Raw genomic sequence first — 21,557 nt, 5'->3', positions numbered from 1 at the left:
CACACAGGGTATCCCAGGCTCAGGCAGGGGTGAACCCTCCCTGGGCCCAGGGTAACCGGCACCGCTTCTGGCCCTGTTTTTCCTGCGGTCTCAGACTGAGCCTGAGACCACAGGCATGTAGCCAGGTCCACCGCTTTTCTCGGCTACCGCATTTACTCCCGAGTAGCCGGGAAAAGCGGCGGACGGGCTGCAACGCTTCACAGGAGCGCTGTGGCCATCAGGGGTATGGTGGGGACATGGGGGGGTGGGAATCATGGCCTACAGGACATGGGGGCGGGAAACAGAGGCCAGGGGACATTGGGGGGAATTGCAGCCCGGGGGCCTCTGGGGGGCATCAGACATCGCGGGCAGGAGGATCAGACATTGCAGGCAGGCAAGGGAGGATCGCAGCCGGGGTGGGGAATCGGGGGCAGGGGAAGCGGGGAACCCATTAAAAAAAGGGGGGGAAGAACCTATCTTCATTGTTGGTGCGCTCCTGCGCACATGGCCCCTTTAAGAGAGAAAATAAAATGGCTGACGCGATGCGGTTTCCTTTACCCCGTCGCGTCAACATGTAGACTGGGGCAACAGCCTGCGCTAGCTGCAGCCCGGCTCACCCCTCTTCCTGACCGGACTTTCAGGTAGGTCTAGCAAAGCCCCATATGACAAGTGAAACTGGACTAGCATCTGACCTGCATCCCACCTGGCACACAAGAAAGATTGAAGCCTTTTCTCCTTCCAAGGTCATTCTTGTCCAGTAGGGTGACCCTGGTGTTTTGGTAGCTGTACAAAGTGCCAGTATCATCAGGTCCCCAAATCAAGCTGAATACCCAAGTAAAGGATCAGGGTATCAGGGCCTTTAGTCTTACCTTGCACCAAAGTTATGTGCCAACGCTTAGAAGGCCAACTCTATCTGTGGCCACTCATTCCAGAATGTGTTAAACGTTTCAAAGGTACCACAAGCAATGAAGCAGCCCATCTGCATGGCTTTGCCAGACTGACAGGTCATTGAATGTAAAGCCAAACAAGTTAAAGCCCAGATGATGGACTGGTAGCAGTCTGAAGGCAGATTGGATGCTGTGGGATGGCAGTGGCTAAAGACGTGAGTGGGGCACCTTTATGTGGCCTAGGACTGAACCAAAGAGTGAACAGGTAATCAAGGTAATCCTGGATGAAAGATCTGATGCCAGAAGTATTTTGGTCTTCAGCATGCTCTGATCATGTCTAGAAACTAGTGCAAGAATATTCTTGCAAAGTTTTCACCACTAAAGTTCAGCGTTACTAGCCAGCACAAGTTTTTGATCTTAAGGTTTTGATCATAAGAGTGCAGAAGTCATTCTACCCAATAAGGATAATCTGATTAGCACACAATGAAATCTGTCTCAGGACCTGGCTGCACATACACCTTAAGATAGTTAAAACACATGGATAACCTGTGCAAATGGTTCCAAAAGTTTATTTGAATATTTAATTTACAAAAAAAGAAAAAGAAATACAAGAATCATGTATCCTATGAGGTGTCCTATGCAAAACTGGGTAAGGTAAACTGCATATAAAATCCAGCCCAACCCAACATAATACTATTAATGCAATGGTGAGACAGAAAGGAACCAGTGGGAAAGATAATACAGTAAAAATGACATTCTTCTTGAAGATTGTCCCAACTAGCCAATTCCCCCTCCTCTTTTTCCCCAGCCCATGTCTTCTTCCTAGATACACTGTACACTGCCATTTGATAGAAAGGTTTTTATATTCCACTGGGCTTGATTAAGAGTCTCTCTCTCCCCACAACTTTTTTTTTCTTGTTCAGTTCCTCCCTGAAATTCTCCTTTCAAATAGAAATGGACAAGACACACACTGAACACACGTCTTTGGTAGGGATGCTTATTGGTGAAAATTAATAACTAGTTTTTTTTTAAATTCTATTCTGTTAATGGAGTGGCATGAGCTTCAGCTTCACATTTTGGCAAAAGGCAGTGATACCTATACTGCTTATTCCAAGTGTTACTGGCAGTTTCAGCTGAACATATAAAAACGTGGTAGTTTTCTGCACATTGCTTAGAAGTAGAGATTATCTCCATGGTTTTAAGCTACTCTTATTAACATTCCTTGACTCAAACATATATGGCTGCATAACAGTTTTGCTACACAGCAGTCTTTCCCTCCCTCCAAATCATATAAAACAATATCTGTAGAAACCATGATGCATGTACACAATCCACTGCTCATAGCGGCACTATGATCTGCAAGCAGCAGCACAGGCCTGAAGGCCAGCAAAAGGGTCCAAGGGAGACAAGTGGGTCTCTTCAAGTTGACAACAATAGAAACTTCTAAACAAACCTGGGTCAAAAAGCCTTCTGGGAAAAGTGACACAAGCAGAACCTGCGTTACGTTGTCGGAGGCCTCTCTTGAAGTGGGTATAAATGGGTAGCAAATGCTTATGGCCTGGCCTAAGGAGAACGTCTTTTGGATGAGTCCCACCAGAAATGAGATGCCCAAGAGAGCTTTCTGCTGGTTTGCACAGTTACTTCTCAAGAAAACGAGAAAAAAATAATACCTGCACTGCATCCTTCCTATTATCAATATTTTTAAAAAGAAGAACTTTTCCTGTTAAGTAATTGCCGTCAGTGCAACTCTCAGGGCTTCCTACTATCTTCCCCCATTCTTACTGGCAGTGTTCCCTATAAAGGGAAATGCAATATAAGCTTGCACAGCTAAGATCTGGAAAACGGACAATGTTTGATACAAGTGTAGCTGGACATAATCACTTGGGAATTCAGTACACGCACAGATACAAAATGAAACATGCATCACTGTCAGAAAGAGCTAAAAACTCCTTGAAAGAAATTATGACCACCACCACCAATTTGGCAAAAGAATCAGGAAAGCCCAATTTTCAAAATGCATTAAAAACCTATGGTAACAGGCTGTAGTGGGGAACGTAAGAGTTGCAATATATTAGCGATTTCTGAGCCCAAAAACATTTGTAAAAGCATCAGCAAAGTATCTTAAATATAAAAGGAATATGTATAGACCCCTGCATCCACCCACCCCAAAAGAACATGATTTGTAGTGTAATAAATCAGGTGAATGATCACGGTATTAAGGCATAAATGGCAGACATTATTTCCTATTGCCTCAGCTCAACATAATTAGCAGGGAACAGCCCATATCTGCCTTTGCACACTCCTCTCCACCAGCCGTCATCGATCATTTCAATGTTAGTGATGATGTCATCAGGATCAAAGGAAATCTCATCATCACCAGCTGTAGAGAGAGCAGACACAACCTTTCGTTAGTGTCTCATAGAGCACTGTTAACTGTGGTCAGGTCACACAGATCATACTAGTGCATCCCATTCAATGAGCCAGTTACCTGCACTCAAGAAGAATCCCCCCATTGATAGGAAAGGGAGAGGAGTACAAGAGGGCTTGGAACGCAAGCATGCAGGTGTGTGCAATGTTTAGATTCCACCCAAGATATGGGCCTTCCATGAGTATCACATTTCATAAGAAGCATGATTGAATCTTTCACCAAGGTGATGTACTTATAAGCAGAAGCTAGTGGAACAATCAATCAAATCCCAAGGTGCTTGTTTTGCACGTCAGGCCACAATGGCCTGGTTCAGACAACACGCTAAACCATGCTATTTTGTGGTTAAGCAGCATGGTTTAGCGTGGATAGCACCCCTGCAGTGGAAAGACCTATGAAGCAAATTCTAAAAGGTAGGGCAGGGACCCACCCTTTAGATCAGGACATGGAGCAGGATATTCTTGTGTGAACTGCCCAGAATCTATTGGTTTCTGAAATTTTACCAGGCATGGTCTACACACTTATCAGCAGTCTGCCTTATGTCTTAGATTTTTTTTTAAAAAAAAAAAGTAAAGAAAATAGAAAGCTGAAATTCTCATATGTGGAATTAACATTCAGTGCCAATTTCTGTGCTTGTCATTTTCTGTGGTGCAGCTAGATAATTTTAGGCCCTGGACCTAATGGTCTTATGGGAGCCCGCTTTATACAGGGTTGTGTATTACTTCACTTGTGAAGCACACAACTAACATTTATCTTTCCCGCCTCTCCAACTGCCATTCCACACTTTAAAACTGCTACTACATGCCTGATGGTATAACAAACACAAAACCAAAACTGTTTGCCAGCCGTGATTAAAAATAATAATAATACTCCGAGCATGTGTAGCTTCGCATGTTAAGCTCATGTAAATCATAGCACCACCATGACTGCAGGGATAAAATGTGAGTTTGTTCCTGCTGTCCTGATTTCTTCATTACCTGCCATTCTCTGGGTGGGGGCCTGGAAGGGTGGGCTGTGAGGCCCTGAACTTTGGCCCCAAGATCCAGCCCTAGGTGCCCCATTGGCCATTTGTATTCAGAGAACTGCAAAATTTAGAGAGCCTTGAAAATGTTCTGCTTCATAAAGTTCTGCAGTTACAAGACAGCGGCTATTCATGGCCAGCATATATACTGAAGATAGCCCATCACAAAATGAAGCTCTGCAGGATTGCTTACCAGCTTGATAATCATAGAGAGCTATTGCTGTTACTCCAAGGTCATTTTCATACTCATAAGTATTTTCATCTAAAGAGAAACAGACACATTACTATTGTAGAGTGCACAAAAGATGGATATATGGGTTCCCTAAACTCATGTACTAGCCTGTGGTCTGGCACTTAAAATAAGTCACCTCTGTAATCAATTGGTTCAACAGCAGAGCTTCCAATCACTGTCTACGGCTGTTTTTATTGCATGAAGTCGAGAACTGGTAAACTGATGCAATCCTAAACACACTTGCTAGACAGTAAGTCCCATGAACATAGGACAAACTTATTTCCAAGTGCTTAGATTTGTGCCACTAGTAAGCCTATATACACCAGTTGCTGGGGAACATGGATGGGAGGGTGCTGTTGCAGTGCTTGTGGGTCTCTCGTCAACAGCTGGTTGGCCACTGTGTACACAGAGTGCAGGACTAGATGAACCCTCAGCTTGACCTGTTATGGCTCTTCTTATGTTCTTATGTTTCACCACTAACAAGTGAAACCTTGCAAGCCAAGGTAGTGAGCATTTTCCCTAATTCCCTTTTTCAGAAAGCACTGTCCCATAATATTCCATTTATTACACTTGTATACTGGCCTTCCTCCAAGGAGCTTAATGTGGCTTCCCAGTATTGGCCCAGTATTGGGCAAAAGACAGAATACAAATAAATATAATCATAATCATAATAGTAGACACAGCATTGCTTAGCTTTAAAAGGTAAGGGAACGGCTACCTTCTGGGTCCTGCCAGCTGTTCAGTATTTCTAGTCTCAATATCTCAAACTACCAGATATCAGACCAAGAGGACAGGGCAGGGAGAATGTCATTGTGTTTCCCTTCCCTCTGCATCACCTCTCATGCTGCTCCAAAGGTTCCCCCCACCCCTGAATCCCACGTTGAAGGAGGAATCGCAAAGACTGCCTCCCCACCCTCTTCCTCCAGGGCAAGCAGAGCTCTGCTATGCACTGATCTGGATACAACCCTATGTTGCCTGATGCCATAATGGAAAGGGTCCTGGTGAGAAACAGAAGTTGTCAAACCTGCTTGATACTGGTTTCCTGCCCCGGCCACTTCATAAACTGTCTCAGATTCATACTGCGGTTCCCGCTGACTGATCGCTTCTTGATAGTCAGATTCCTCAGCTTTGCTATTGGTTTCTGGCTCATGTACAGTTGAGTAATTAGTGTTTGAATTCTTGTAGCCAGACTCAAGGGAAACAGCATCCTAAGGGAGTGAAAGGCAGCCATTACACAAACGCAAGACGACGTTCATATTTGATGTCACTACTAAAGGTGGACAGTTATTGCTGTCAATAGCCTGTTTATTATGTAAAAAGCACTGGAGAAAGGCTTCTTCTATTTCGGGACTGCAGAACCCCTTTCGATGTGAGGGACAAATTCCATTTTTGAGACAGGAGCGTGGCCATCTGGGGAATCCTTCAGTGCCAAATTGGGACCCCAGGAGGTCCAGTTTGGGTTCTTTGGGCCTGAGGCTCCAAACCCTTGTTCAATTTAATCTACTAAACTGACCTCATAGACGGGACTGGAAGGCACTTTTTCTTCCACTGGCTGAGGGGTGGGAGTTTGAGGAGGAGTTTGTTTCTTGACTTTGGCTTGTTCCTTTAGCAGAAAGAAAGAAAGAAAGAAAGAAAGAAAGAAAGAAAGAAAGAAAGAAAGAAAGAACAAATATGTATCAAAACAAGAACTGTAGCACGGACAACAAGAGGCAGTTTTTGAAACACACCAATATGCATCCCCCCTCAAGAGCCCTCAAGATTTAAAAATGGTGATTTGTGGGGAGAGAAGCTAGTTTTCTGCAGCTGGGTTAAACTAATCAATGGATCCACATTAACACTGCCCTAGCCTAAGACCAAAGGCAGCCAAAGTGGAGAGAATACTAAACAAAGACATCACCATACAGTAATGGGCTGGTTCATGTGCTTTGAAATCCTCCACGAGGTGTTGCCCAGTGACTACAGTCACAAGTAGCAAGGAACGTATGAGCCAGTGCCACCATATTGAGCGGTGCCACTTCCCAGCAGCAAGCTGCACAGATGGGGCAACACAATTTTCAGCTGCCCCACTCAATGTTGCCTCTTCGCCCCCCCCCCCCCCCACACACACAATGAAGCAGCCCCTTGTCAGTGTGGTTGGACTGGCTAGTGTGTTACTTTCTCTGCAGGGTCTTTCTGTAAGAAGAATTAGACAACATATAAACCAGACCCTCATCTTCTTCACACGTGCTCCATTCTTCATTTTATCCCTTTCTGCAGAAGCCAAGGATGATGTGCTGGTTTCCCCGGCATTCAGTCCAATTCACAAACCATGCTTCAAGATGCTATTTTAGCACTTGTTCATGAAGTATAACACACGCCGCAGTCAAATGCACCAAGCAAAATTTCCCTCCTCCTCCTTCAATACGGGGGCTAGCAGTGAATTTTACCTACACTAAACTTCTATATGTTATGCATTATCTTGATTTGTGAAACACAATGTGCAGAAACGTTAACTTTAAAAATTGCTTACCACAGGGAAAAGATACAGAGAGAGTAATCAATGGGGAGGAACAAGTCTGTAAAATGTCTTCCCTTGTCTGGTTAACCCGCTAACAAGGCAAGACATACTACAGGGCTGGGAAAAGAAGTGATTCCCATTTGTAGTCCCAGAGCTGTGGTCTGATGCACTAAATTGTTACCATGTGTGCTGGATGTGAGCATTACTGTACTGGTAAATTTTGTTTCACAGAGCACATACAATCTGTAGCAGACAGGCAAATTCCTTTTCACATTAATGGCTCAGTCAGGAGTCGGAGTGGGTGGCACTAGGCAGACCCATGCTGGGAGGTGCTGCCGGTAATTTTCTCCAGATTAAACTGCAGGGCTCTTTTTCTGACGAAAGACATTCCAAAAGAGGCAGACATCTAAGGGCAATAATCCAATATATCTTTGCTCATTAGAAATAAACACTAAATCACCCCCTTTCTTAGATTTAAATGATATTTTTTCCAGGAACACGGGAAAAAGCTTGGGAAAAAATGTATCAGTTTAGAACAAGAACACAGCCAAATTATTTTCATTAGTGGAATGCACCAAAGAGCTCCAGCTATTGGGCAGTATAGAAATGTAATAAATAAATAAATATAAATAAAGAGAAGCTGACACTTCCCATAAAAAGAAAAAGCCCAGTACATCCGTTCCAGCTGGCTCTGCATACTTTACAGAGGACTTGACTCTGCATTTTGCCAACTACTTAACTCAAACCTTGCAACCTCCCTTCCTTTCAATAGTTTTAATGGTGCAGCACAGTCCTGCGATTTGCTTCTCTGGACAATGACTCACAGGTTCAAGCTTTCAGGTCCCAGAGGAGTCAAAGCTGCTGCCTCCCAGTTAGAATCCAATCCCAATACATGGATTGTGTACATAAGATTCCATGCTGAACGGAGGGGGCTGAATTTCTCGGCTGCAAGCTGCCCAAGGGGATTATAGGATGCTAATGGCATTAAGGTTGCATGAGCATCTCCCAGTGGTTCAATAATAAAATGCTGACTGTAGTTCAGATCACGAACTTCTTATTGCACAATTTAGAATCAAACTAAAGAGAATAGGGAAGACCCACAGATCAGTTAGATATGAGCTCACTAATATTCCTAATGAATATGCAGTGGAAGTGAAGAATAGATTTAAGGGACTAGATTTAGTAGATAGGGTCCCGGAAGAACTATGGACAGAAGTTCGCAACATTGTCCAAGAGGTGGCAACAAAAAACATACCAAAGAAAAAGAAAACCAAGAAGGCAAGATGGCTGTCTGCTGAGACACTGGAAGTAGCCCAAGAAAGAAGGAAAACAAAAGGCAACAGTGATAGGGGGAGATATGCCCAATTAAATGCAAAATTCCAGAGGTTAGCCAGAAGAGAGATAAGGAATTATTTTTAAACAAGCAATGCGCGGAAGTGGAAGAAGACAATAGAATAAGAAGGACAAGAGACCTCTTCCAGAAAATTAGAAACATCGGAGGTAAATTCCAGGCAAAAATGGGTATGATCAAAAACAAAGATGGCAAGGACCTAACAGAAACAGAAGAGATCAAGAAAAGGTGGCAAGAATATACAGAAGATCTGTATAGGAAGGATAATAATATCAGGGATAGCTCAGACGGTGTGGTCAGTGAGTTAGAGCCAGACATCCTGAAGAGTGAGGTTGAATGGGCCTTAAGAAGCATTGCTAATAACAAGGCAGCAGGAGATGACGGTATCCCAGCTGAACTGTTTAAAATATTGCAAGATGATGCTGTCAAGGTGATGCATGCCATATGCCAGCAAATTTGGAAAACACAAGAATGGCCATCAGACTGGAAAAAATCAACTTATATCCCCATACCAAAAAAGGGAAACACTAAAGAATGTTCAAACTATCAGACAGTGGCACTTATTTCACATGCCAGCAAGGTAATGCTCAAGATCCTGCAAGGTAGACTCCAGCAATTCATGGAGCGAGAATTGCCAGATGTACAAGCTGGGTTTAGAAAAGGCAGAGGAACTAGAGACCAAATTGCCAATATCCGATGGATAATGGAGAAAGCCAGGGAGTTCCAGAAAAACATCTATTTCTGTTTTATTGACTATTCTAAAGCCTTTGACTGTGTGGATCATAACAAACTGTGGCAAGCTCTTGGTGGTATGGGGATACCAAGTCATCTTGTCCGCCTCCTGAGGAATCTGTATAACGAACAAGTAGCAACGGTAAGAACAGACCACGGAACAACGGACTGGTTTAAGATTGGGAAAGGAGTACGGCAGGGCTGTATACTCTCACCTTACCTATTCAACTTGTATGCAGAACACATCATGCGACGTGCTGGACTTGAGGAATCCAAGGCTGGAGTTAAAATCGCAGGAAGAAACATTAACAATCTCAGATATGCAGATGACACCACACTGATGGCTGAAAGCGAGGAGGAGCTGAGGAGCCTTATGACAAAGGTGAAAGAAGAAAGTGCAAAAGCTGGGTTGCAGTTAAACTTCAAAAAAAACAAGATTATGGCAACCAGCTTGATTGATAACTGGCAAATAGAGGGAGAAAACGTGGAGGCAGTGACAGACTTTGTATTTCTGGGCGCAAAGATTACTGCAGACGCTGACTGCAGCCAGGAAATCAGAAGACATTTACTTCTTGGGAGGAGAGCAATGACAAATCTTGATAAAATAGTTAAGAGCAGAGACACCACACTGACAACAAAGGTCCGCATAGTTAAAGCAATGGTATTCCCCGTAGTAACCTATGGCTGCGAGAGCTGGACCATAAGGAAGGCTGAGCGAAGGAAGATAGATGCTTTTGAACTGTGGTGTTGGAGGAAAATTCTGAGAGTGCCTTGGACTGCAAGAAGATCAAACCAGTCCATGCTCCAGGAAATAAAGCCAGACTGCTCACTTGAGGGAATGGTATTAAAGGCAAAACTGAAGTACTTTGGCCACATAATGAGAAGACAGGATACCCCGGAGAAGAGGCAGCTGCTAGGGAAAGTGGAAGGCAAAAGGAAGAGGGGCCGACCAAGGGCAAGATGGATGGATGATATTCTGGAGGTGACAGACTTGACCTTGGGGGAGCTAGGGGTGGCAACGGCCGACAGAAAGCTCTGGCGTGGGCTGGTCCATGAAGTCACGAAGAGTCGGAAGTGACTGAACGAATAAACAACAAGGGGATGGGGGGACCTGACAGAGGGCAGAACCACATTGTTGGTTCTAAGGAAATTAAAGCACACCTCTAAGGGCCAAAGCAGACGTTACATTTTCACTCCAGCGTAAGTACAGAGGTTGTGATTGGAATTGTGATCCTAGCAGGGGGGACTTCAGCTCTCCCCCTGTGGTCTCAACGTGGATGGGTGGGGATGTTTGCAATTTATATTAATAGTGATCTATTAAAGCAAATCACTTCCACTGTTGTTATAACTGCCTCTCCTTAATATAAACAGGGAATGTAAATGAGGAAATAAGAATTGGTCAAACAGGCAGAGATACAGAAAAAGAAAAATCAGTCAAAAGGGTAATTTGTGCTGCATAAAGAAACAAATACTGCCTAGATGTTTATTGAGTGTCACACGTGCAATGCTATTCATTCTATGCCATGGTGTTTTTGAAGAGACCTCTAAAATCCCCTAATTCATCTAATCTAATTCATCTAATTCATCTAATCCTTAGAATACAGCCCTAATTCTATGCCCACCTTTGCAGAATAAGCACTGGGCGGGTTCAGATGCAACAGCAAGAGCAAACCATAATTTACTAATCTGGGCAACCCAGAGGGAATCAGAATGAGCAGGGGAAGGAACGGATACTTAGACCTGATGGTCAAACTATGTTTCAGCTGTTGCATCTGAACCAGCCCAGTGAGGATTTAACACAGCTGGGCATAGAATTAGGGACATATTCAAGGGATGGGATGAATTAGGTAATTTTAGAGCTGTTATTTAAACACCATGACATAGAATATTTAGGGCTCATGCGTGATATCCAAACACCATTCAGGCAATACATAGCATAAATTACCCTTTCATGTAGCACAGATCACCCTTCTGACTGGTTTTTCTTTTTCTGGATCTCTGCCTGTTTAACCTTCTGTTCGGCACTAATAAACCCGTGAGGTCTGCAGGATCAGGACTACACTTCCTTGGCAGCCATCCCTAGTTGGGAGGTGGACAATCCACCTGCAAAATCCTGCACAATTTCACCTAGGGGAGAGAAAATCCTTGCACACCAAACAGGGCGGCACAAATAAACCTTTGGAAAATAAGCAACAGTAACAACAAAAAGATAAAAAAAAGAAAAGGAAATGGTCAAAAATGTGCATTTCTCTCAGCACAATTATGCACAATTGCACAGGTACAAATTTGCATAAATGTGAAGTTGCGCAATTGCAAATTTGTGCAAATTTGTACCTGCAAAATTTTCTGTCCCCTGGATGCAATTGCGCAGGATCGTGAAGGTGGATCAAGTACCTCCTAATTAGGGGAGGCTACCTATGAAGTATGTTCCTGATTCTGCAAACCTTCAATGGTTTATAGAGCACCAATCTTATTGTGTGACTCTATAGGTGAGCAATCCTGGGTGCCCAACAGATGACACGAAACCCACAGTGGGTCAAACAGCCCCTACTGCAGGCTGTGGGTTATTTCAGGCAAACAACCCATCGTGGGTGAAAAAATTCCTAACAGGTGACACAATAACCTGTGATGGGTTATTTAACCCATGATGGGTTATCCTGTCATCTGAACCCAATCCATTTCTATCACATGTAGTATTAGGATAACATTGGCTTTTAGAATTATTATTAGAAGTGCATAAAACCTCATAGAGCCAAGAAAAGATTTCTCAAAATGAATAGCCACCGATGGCTCAGAAACAAAATCCACAATGGCCACAAATATAGCTCAGATGCCTCTCAGTACATTCCTAATAATGACAGGTATTCTATGTTGATGGGTTCTAACAAGTTTTTTTAAATCCAATTTGTTAATACACTGTAGACATATAATAGCAAGCTGTGTTGTTTTAATTTCTCAGAATCTAAGATACTACATAGGGAAACAATGGTGCATTAAGTAAACCCCACAATCTAGTCTTTGACCTCTTCGGCATAGATATTCTAAGCATATTGCTATCTGAAAAGAGATTCCCCTCTGCCCAGCAATGTTCAGTCTTGGAAGAATTACTGCTTAATTAGCACAGAATCTGGAATCAGGTAGAGTTTAAGCAAGCTGACAAATCTCTTCAACCCTATTTTTTTCCTCTAAAGCAAGCTCTGTATCCTGCCCACAAGCATCCACTTCAACCAAAAGGTGGGGGAGGGGGAGAAGAGATAAGAAGATTAATTTCACTGACTTCCAGTGTCCGCCTAGCTTCCTCTTGTTCTTGCTTGTCCTGGGCCATTCTTTGAGCTCTTTCAACTTCCGCCTTCCTTCTGTCCTCCTGCTCTTTATCCTTTGCTAGATTTTCAAAGTTAGCTCTGATGTTGCTGGTTTTGGCATTCGCTGTAATATTAGAAATGCTAAATGTTCATTTTACAGGGTATTTTCTTAAGCAAATCTCCACAACATACAATTCCTGAGGTAACTGGCAATTAAAATGAAGCCTTGGGCCTAATCTACACCTGCCTGTTATCCCAGGGTCAGCTTGTGGTCATTCCTGTGCATCCAAATGACACACAGGGGATCCCTGGGTCCACCAGGGATGACCTCTCAGTTGACCTGGGATAACCAGGACTGCGGTTATCCCAATTTTTCCCACGGTCCTGGGACAACCCTGATTACTGCAGCAGTGTGGGTCCTCCCTCCTCCCCACAAGTAGCAGGGCTCTTCAAACGGGCATGGAGCTGTGCGGGGGGGGGGGACCCCATGCCCATCAGGTTGGGGGGGCAGCATTTTCACCAAACCTGGGATGGCTCTCGGCAGTTTTGGCACCGATTTTTTTTTAAAAAAAGTTAAATACTTACATTTGGCGCAGGATCGTGTAGATGAGGCCTAAGCAAATTCTTTACATGTATAAATGATCACAGTCATGTAATTCGCTGAGGAGCACAAATTGCTCACCTTCCCACTAGAAGCAGATGCTATGAACATCAGCACTGACTTTAAGTTTGAATTCAATGAGTGACTTAAATTTAGGAATTCAGGAGTTCCAGTAATATTGCTAAAGATAATTTGATACATTCTATTTAAATGATGCTCTCTTCCTCAGTTATTGCAGGCCCAAAGCAATTGCATCAAATGGTCTGTTGGATTTCAATTTCAGTAATACAAGTGTAAAAACTTAAAAAGCTATCTAGAAGCTTTTGATACTGACATAGTGAGAGACTGGTGATATTTAAGGTACCAAGCAAACTGAATTATCCAAGAAGGAAAATATTAAAGAAGGATATATTCAATACTTAAAATATAATCCTACCAGCTTCCACTGGCTTGGTCTTCTGGTACGTTGAAGACAATTTCTCAATATCTTCAAAAGTTGATGCATTCTTTCAAGTCGCAGATGGAATCAGGTTCACAGAAGAGACAAAAATTACATCACTAAATTTGACAATATGTGTAATCATTTACTTCCATTTTGCATTAAACCATCAGAAACACACACAACTTTTATTCAAACAAGTTATTTTTCTGTATCAGCTGTATGATCAAAAGGCCCAATTCACCAAACTAGACCCTTTTAATATATATATACAAGCTGTGCCTGTTCAAAAGTGAGATGCGTAATCAATGTAACAGAAACAAACAAACCAACAGAAAATACTGTGTCTCATGATAAGTAACAAGAGAAACCGAAATGTCATCTGACATTTGGCAAACTAGTAACAGATGCCAATTGGGACACAGGGAGATTTTTAATTTATAACTGTAATATGCAAGAACAATAGGGAAAACTCAAAGGTAAATTTTCACCAAGTAGAGAATTCAAGTTGTGCTTTCACAAGCCAAAAACAACCTAATGCAAAAGTCAGCAACTCCTGCTTCCAACAGCCAGTCGAGTAACTTCTCTCACACACAAAACACAAGCACACACAAACATTTTGACAGTAGCTGTGTGATGCGTAGGTATTACCAATGTTTTGTTTTATTTTGTTGTCTCCCTCTACATGCATGTTTTGGCATGTTTTGGCTGTCTTCCTGCTGCCCTCTCCAACCACCCAACCTTAGCAAGCAACAACTGGGTCCCTTTTCCAAGTGATTTTGGCAAGCGGTCAGGCACACTGCAAAACGAAGTACCAGCTTTCCACCATCTTCATTTCAGAAAAATGCCTCTGGAGCTACATAGGGCACAGAAGCATTCTCGGCAAATGAAGTTGGTGGAGGGCTGAAGACTGGCACTTCACTACACAACATGCCGGGCCACCTCCATTTTAAAGAAAAAACCATTTGTAAAAGAAAATTATTAGGGGCAGCGAACCTCCTGGACACCAAGAGAGATGTCTGTGGGTGCTGTGTTGGAATAGGCAGGCTTAGAATATGCACTATTTCCTCATATTTACCAACACAGTAACAGGATGGCCATATGAAGGGGCAGGGAATGGAGGATGCGGCTGAGGTTCCCCTCCACTGGCAAAGAGAGGCTCTGCTACTGAGGGGCATGTGTGCCTGCCCTGGAAAGGGCCCATGGGTAGGTCAAAACAAGCTTTGGAGCCACTTGATATGAAGTCCAGCTTGGAAAAAAGGAGGCTAAGGGGAGACATGATAGAGGTGTACAAAATTATGCATGGTATAGAGAATGTGGATAGGGAGACATTTTTCTCCCTCTCTCAAAATACTAGAACCTGGGTCAACCCATGAAGCTGATTGGTGGGAGATTCAGGACAAATAAGAGGAAGCACTTCTTCACACAGCGCATAGTTAAATTATGGAACTCACTACCACAGGATGTAGTGATGGCCACCACTTTGGATGGCTTTAAAAGGGGGTTGGATAAATTCCTGGAGGCAAAGGCTATCAATGGCTAGTAGCCCTGATGGTTGTGTGCTATCTCCAGTATTCGAGGCAGTAAGCCTGTGTGCACCAGTTGCTGGGGAACATTGGTAGGAGGGTGCTGTTGCACCATGTCCTGTTTGTTGGTCCCTGACTGATGGCTGGTTGGTCACTGTGTGAACAGAGTGCTGGACTAGATGGAGCCTTGGGCTGATCCAGCATGGTGCTTATGTTCTTATGTTCCCCCCTCCCTTTTACAGTGAATTTAACAAAACAGAACAGAAAATAAATTGTGGGGAAAACCCCACCACCACATTACATACATGGGAGTGTCATCATTTTTCCCCATTAGATACACCATTCTTAACAACAACAACAACAACAACAACAACTACTACTACAACAACAGAGTTATTCATTGGTTTCAAGAAAAGCAGACCAAATACCCATGTATTTATCCACTTGCAAGTCCATCTTTTAAGAAACACTGTAAAGACAGCCTTCGAAGAGCACAGCAACCTCTAGCGCAGGAACAGAATTTTAGATTCTTAAGGAAATTTCAATTTATGGTCCTACCTTATCCATCCTGTCCTTCTGCACACCGTATTTTCCTCCAAATCCTTTGGAATAGTCTAAAAAGAGGACCAAAAAACATCACTTTTGGTGGTGGTTTCTATCCTCCTTTTACATTTTATCAAATGCAGATGAGTACAATGAAGAGCTGCATGCACAGAGTTCCCAGTGACTGTGGCCAAGCAAAGTAAGCAGATGCAAAAAGCAGGCGGCCTATACTTTCAGACGTCAGTAGGAGCATGGGCAGGTGTGCAAGATAACACAAAGGGGCAGATCCATGCTTCCACATTCATTGGCAGAAAGGAAACTGTATGATGGTTGGCATGAACCAAGCAAAGAAAAAGCGGCTCTCCCTCAACCCACTGCGTCCCACCGTCCCTGTCCCATACCACGTCTATAGCACAGCCTTGGATTACTCTCTGTAGTTATACCAGTTTTGTAAATCAGGATATTCTGTACTCTCAGTAATGCTGAAATTTTAGGGTACCACAGGCCACTTCCGAGAATTTACCATTTCAAAAGAAAAAGTATTTTCAGTGCCATAAAGATATGGAAATATTGGCCATGTTACCTCATTAAAGATTGCCAGCAATACAACAATTAAAGTCAGGACATACAAGTTTCTACAAGACAAACACACTGAAGAAAAACATAAGGAGTGAAATAAGTTTTTAAAGGTTACTTTAGACTTGTTTTCTTGGCCTCATGGTTACCTTGCCTTATCTCAACAAAGAAGTTCTACGTAATGAGAGAGTTTGCGTATGTATGTGCGTGCCAGAAAACTGGAACCAAATCACCTTGGCCTACAATTTTAAATGAAGCTATTAATCCACATATTTTTATATTGATATATTGCACAAAGCAATAATCTAAAAAAAAAAAACCATCAAAATTTCCAATGGTTATATTTCCAATGAGAACAAGTATGACTTTAGTATAATACTGCAACATATGATGACTGCTAATCTTAGGAAAAACACATGCATGGAGCATTTAAAGGAGACATTAATATTTTGGTTTTTAAGCAGTAAATCGCCTTGATCATAAAGGTGAATATGGCTTCTTGTTACAACGGAAGAAACCTGAACTTAATTCTAACATGATGGATGCCCCAAGAGGCATTCCTGGAAAGGAGCAGAATGGCCCAGTGGCTGGGCTATGGTAAACTGTCAGGCTCCAAAGGCTCCCTCCTCCCTCCCCATCCCCTTTCCTTTTGTGTCATGTTTTATAGATTGTAAGCCTGTGGGCAGGGCCTGTCTTAAGAAATATTTTTGTAAGCCACCTTGAGAGCCTTCTTGGCTAAAGGGCGGGATAAAAGTGCTGTAATAAATAAAATAAATAAGCCGCATGGGGCACTCCAGACATACTGTGGAGTGCACATGCAAGGGATGCTAGTTCATGCTCCTGATGTGATGCCCACTGGCTTAAATCACTCAAGTTCAGTTAAAGATTGCATGGATGTATTTGCACAGAATGATTCAATGATATTTATATATATATATATATTTGCCATGGATTGCCTGTGGCACATGCAGGCCATTCAAAGTGAGCAACTTAAGTCTGCGTTAGAAGTGGCTGCTCTGGGTAAAGAGTTACAACTGGAAACCCTGCCTTGCTGCGACTCGTGTTTCGCTAGCTTCTCCTTGTAGTCAAACCCCACAGCTGATGGGTCCTGTCTCTCAGTTTGAACACCGAATTTCCCTCCGAAACCACTCTTATAGTCTGAGAAATCCAGGGTATGTGATAAGGGAAGAGAACCAAGAGTAGAGAAGGAAAGGGACGGGGAGGGGGAGAAGAGGAACATATTTAGATACAACATATACGAACCAAACCCAAACCCTTTAACGGCACCTCTGAAGTGTGCAAGGCAGGAAGAATTCAAAAACAGTTCTTACATAAAGATGTTAATAGATCACTTTGGTTAAAAAACAAACTACATATTGAGGAATATCATATGGTAGAGCCCTTTCTAGACCGTATCACTTCACACTGGAGCAGAGGGGTGGGTGGGGAAAAACACACAAATTTGAATGTTTTCCCCCATGCCAACAGATTTCCTGCATGCACAAAGCTTTAGGGTGGATTCCTGCATTGAGCAGGGGGGTTGGACTCAATGGTCTTATAGCCCCCTTCCAACTCTACTATTCTATGATTCTATGAAACATCAGGGAGAAGGCCATGCTAGAACCTTCTCTAATATACCAGTCGTTTTACAAGCAGAGAAAGTTTGTGACATGGGAAAGCATTCAGATGTGCAATTTCTTCCCAACCTACCCTACCGCAGTCTGAAGTAGTATAGTCCCATGTAATAGTTTGGAATATGCAGTTTGGCTCTAAAACTAGGAAGAATGCTTTCACAAGGTTCCACGTAACATACAAATGTTATTTACAGGCATGAGTGTAAAACAGCAAGTACGCACTCACATTTAGTCAGTGAAATATGAACCATAGATATACTAAAACATATTATTATTATTATTCTCTGCTATTTGTCCAATGCTGGGCCTCAAGGAGGCATTATAAAATTTAAAACATATACATGTACAACCTATAAATAGAAATATACAAAGTTAAAATATATTAAATATATTCCAAAAGTTTGAACTTTCATTTGGACCCTGTCCACATCAGGCTTTTAATCCCAGTTCAGTGCAAATTAGTCACACACGTAATATCCGTTAACTTGAAGTTTCAGCATTGCAAACAACTGCGTATTTAACAAGACACTTTTTGCATGATGAAATATAGATTGGCTTGATCCTTGCTGCAGCCCAGTCCATAAGAAAATAGCTGTAATTGCTGCTTCATCACAATCTGTCAGGCATTTAATATTCCTCTATCCATCTACTTTGGGTAGTATTGCACTGGCAATGTAATATCCCATATACAGAAAAACACTCCATGGTTAATTCACCCTTTGGTCATATGAAGTTACTGACTGTTAGTGACTGGGCAGAGGCAGCTCCTGGAAGCTGCCTCTGCCCAATGTTTCCCAGGTCCCCACTCCCATGTGCCACACCTGGGACCTTTCCTTATGGCCCTTTGGCCCTCAGGAGAGGCCACAAGGGATTGCACTAGGGACGAAGGATGGAGAACTGCCCTTGTGTGAGTATCCTCGCAGCTCTGCATACTGCCTATTATTTATTAGCAAGTTCTTCACATCTTGAAGAACTTGAAAAATCGTTTAATGGAACTGGAAGGCAGATTTGAATCCAAAGTTCCTCATGCATGAGTAAAACATAATTTTCAGGTATAGGGTGGATGCACCAATTTCTCCCTCCCGGATGCAGCCCCCAGAAAACCTATGCCAAAATATTTGGCACTCCAGAACAGTGTCAAATGTAACAAGGCACACACAGCCCTGCAGAAAAAGTGTCATGCAAAAGCAGAAGCAACTTTGTGCCAAGAAATAGTCAGCTACATCTGTTTAGCCTCATTCCAAATTCATTCATTCAAAGTATTTATAAATAGATTTCCTGCCCACCAGGGACCTTAAAGTAATGTACAATGTAAAACAACAATAAATAAAATTACAACAGAATAAAATCCATAACAAAATATTCTTTAAAACCAGAACAATATTAATATATACCAAAGACCCAAGTAAAGCAGTGCAGTTTGCCCAGCTATTTTTTATTTTTATGGTCACATTCAGTAGGATTACTTCGTAACAGCTCATGGATAAAGCAAATCACTTCATTCTTTCCATTGGTTTTTTTTTTACCCTTTCTTAAGTGAGGAGATACTATGATTTTGACTAACCCACCAAACAGACCATAGATCATGTGATCTTTACATACCCACCTTGTAAGCTGAAACCAAGTATAGCATTACACACTGCGGTAACTTTTGTCCCTCAATGGCCCCGTTCAGACAACACGCTAAACCATGCTACTTAACCACAAAATGATTAACAGAATGCAATGCATTCCATTAACCATTTTGTGGTTAAGCAGCATGGTTTAGCGTGTTGTCTGAACTGGGCCACTATGTACAACCAATCTGAATTAGGTGTTGGTTAAGTAAATAAACATACCTTTCTGAGATTCATGCAGTTGTACTTTTTCCTGGTGATCCCAGCCAAGCGCACACTTGTCTTGTCTGTCTGTCTGTACACCAAACTTTCCACCAAAGCCTTTTGTATAGTCTATGTACAGAAAAAATCACAAGATGCTACTAGGACCTCATTTTTGTCTTAGAGACAAGCAGAACAGTTTAAAGTAGATTTGTTTAAACAAGAACAATTAGCTAGAAATCTAACTAGATGTATGCATAGGACTCCAAGAACAGGCAAGAAAATATTAACATACTAAGGCAGCAATCCTTAGCACTCACTGAACTCAGACAGTGGTATCTAATTAAGTTCTGCTGATGGAACTGCTTCATCAATGGGACAAGTATTGCCCCCTCCTCCCCTGCACTCCCTCAAAATCTGTCCCAGGAAGTTGGGGGACCCTCCAGAGCAGATTTTCAGGGGTGTGGAGGAGTGCAGATGGAGGGAGGGAAAAGTCCTGCCTTGGGAGCAGACATGCATTCGTACAATGATGAATTCACCCAGAAGTAACTACCGAATAAACAAGCTTAGGATTTTTATTCATTTTGCAATTCTAGCATGGTACTAGGTCCAGAAAAGCAGCTTATACCTATTCTAATAAATAAAAATACTGCATAGATCTCAACAATAATATGGCCTAATTCACACAAACCACCAGTTCTCAAGGGTGGATGCTGCTGATCCAATACAATAGAAGCTTGTTGCAGACAGTTCATTATAACAAAACAAACACTAGCAGGCTTTTGCCATAGCAACAGGTACCAATTTTATCATCCAGCTTTTCTACTGGATAGAATATATATCAGCCTGAGGGAATTACAGAGTATGAAGGACCTTAGGTACTGAGAATATAATTTAAGATTCAATACTCAACAGGGCTCTGCATTATCATACGGGCCCACTTTAAGCACTCTTCTGTGGATTTTATTGTTGTTAGCTGCTTTGGGTATTATTGTTATATTTTTCTGGAAAGGTGGAGTATAATTAAAGATGTGAAGGCTTAGGGGGGAAACAGGAGAAAAAAGGGGGGGCAGAAAAATCAAGGACCTCCCCTAAATTTTACAAAAATATGGGAAAGGGTGTTTTCCCCCTAGTTTCACCTATCCCCCAATTTTCCTGCTGTTTTTCTCCAGTCCTTCATATCTCTAGGTACAAGTGTAACAAATAAAGAAGATATATTACAGACAGAGAGCAGAATAGAAGAAAGATAAATGGATTTTTCAAAAACAGTTTATATTTCTACAGTTGAACACCTCAGTTTATGCAGAAATACTTGATTATATTAATAGGTCAGGTTAAAGAAAAGTGTTCACACATAATTCCATGGAATAAAATTGTAATAAAGACCTTTCTGTGATTCATGCTTTTCAGTTTTGCCTTGGTACTCAAACCCAACAGCACTTTTGTCCACTTTCTCCTTGTCCACACCATATTTACCACCAAAACCTTTGGAATAATCTGGAGACGGGAGTAAAAAACACACATTCATAATAGTACACACTAAGACACTAGACTATTTCTATGCATAACTATTTAACTAGGGATCAGTTCACACAGTCATGTTCATTGCTCTAATCGAAATCTCAAGGGCTCACTTGAAAGAATCATTACAGGTCAAATACCACAGAGCTTTCATATCACTTGATATCATGTCAAATCATATTTCCTAATGGAGGCAGTTCAACATTCATCTGTGGCCTATAAAGTAACGAGACATGTAGAATCATCAGTACGCAATGGGGAGCAGGCTGCAAGATCCCTCTCCCCCATTTGGAGTATAAATTCCCACTGCTCACCTCAGGGCCAAAGTACACGTTACACTAATCGCATTGCAGGTAGCCAAGGCTTGTCTTACTTCTTACCCATTGTGTAACCACATACAGCCCCAATTTGGGTTGCGATCAAACCTTCCCCCACCCATTTCTTTCCCTTGAAATTCCACACATCCTCCACCCA

General features: G+C 42.3%; 1 protein-coding gene across 3 annotated transcripts in view; it reads right to left on the bottom strand.

The window, feature by feature from the left end:
* Positions 1-1,417: 1,417 nt before the first annotated feature.
* CTTN (cortactin) overlaps positions 1,418-21,557 on the bottom strand; it is a 39,134-nt gene continuing 18,994 nt past the window's right edge. For 2 of the 3 annotated variants that reach the window (XM_063117386.1, XM_063117387.1), the window contains exons 8-16: positions 20,949-21,059; positions 19,584-19,694; positions 15,551-15,606; positions 13,464-13,533; positions 12,402-12,550; positions 6,058-6,147; positions 5,569-5,752; positions 4,506-4,574; positions 1,418-3,246 (exon numbers count right to left, since the gene is read on the bottom strand). In XM_063117386.1, the coding sequence (XP_062973456.1) occupies positions 3,110-3,246; positions 4,506-4,574; positions 5,569-5,752; positions 6,058-6,147; positions 12,402-12,550; positions 13,464-13,533; positions 15,551-15,606; positions 19,584-19,694; positions 20,949-21,059 (977 nt within the window). In that variant the 3' untranslated portion in view covers positions 1,418-3,109. Of the gene's footprint in view, positions 3,247-4,505; positions 4,575-5,568; positions 5,753-6,057; positions 6,148-12,401; positions 12,551-13,463; positions 13,534-15,550; positions 15,607-17,158; positions 17,270-19,583; positions 19,695-20,948; positions 21,060-21,557 lie in introns of all 3 variants that reach the window. The other variant, XM_063117388.1, reaches the window with a different exon arrangement.

Source organism: Elgaria multicarinata, chromosome 2 (genome assembly GCF_023053635.1).
Source record: "Elgaria multicarinata webbii isolate HBS135686 ecotype San Diego chromosome 2, rElgMul1.1.pri, whole genome shotgun sequence".
Lineage (NCBI taxonomy): Eukaryota > Metazoa > Chordata > Lepidosauria > Squamata > Anguidae > Elgaria > Elgaria multicarinata.
This window is presented reverse-complemented; position numbering and strand designations above follow the sequence as displayed.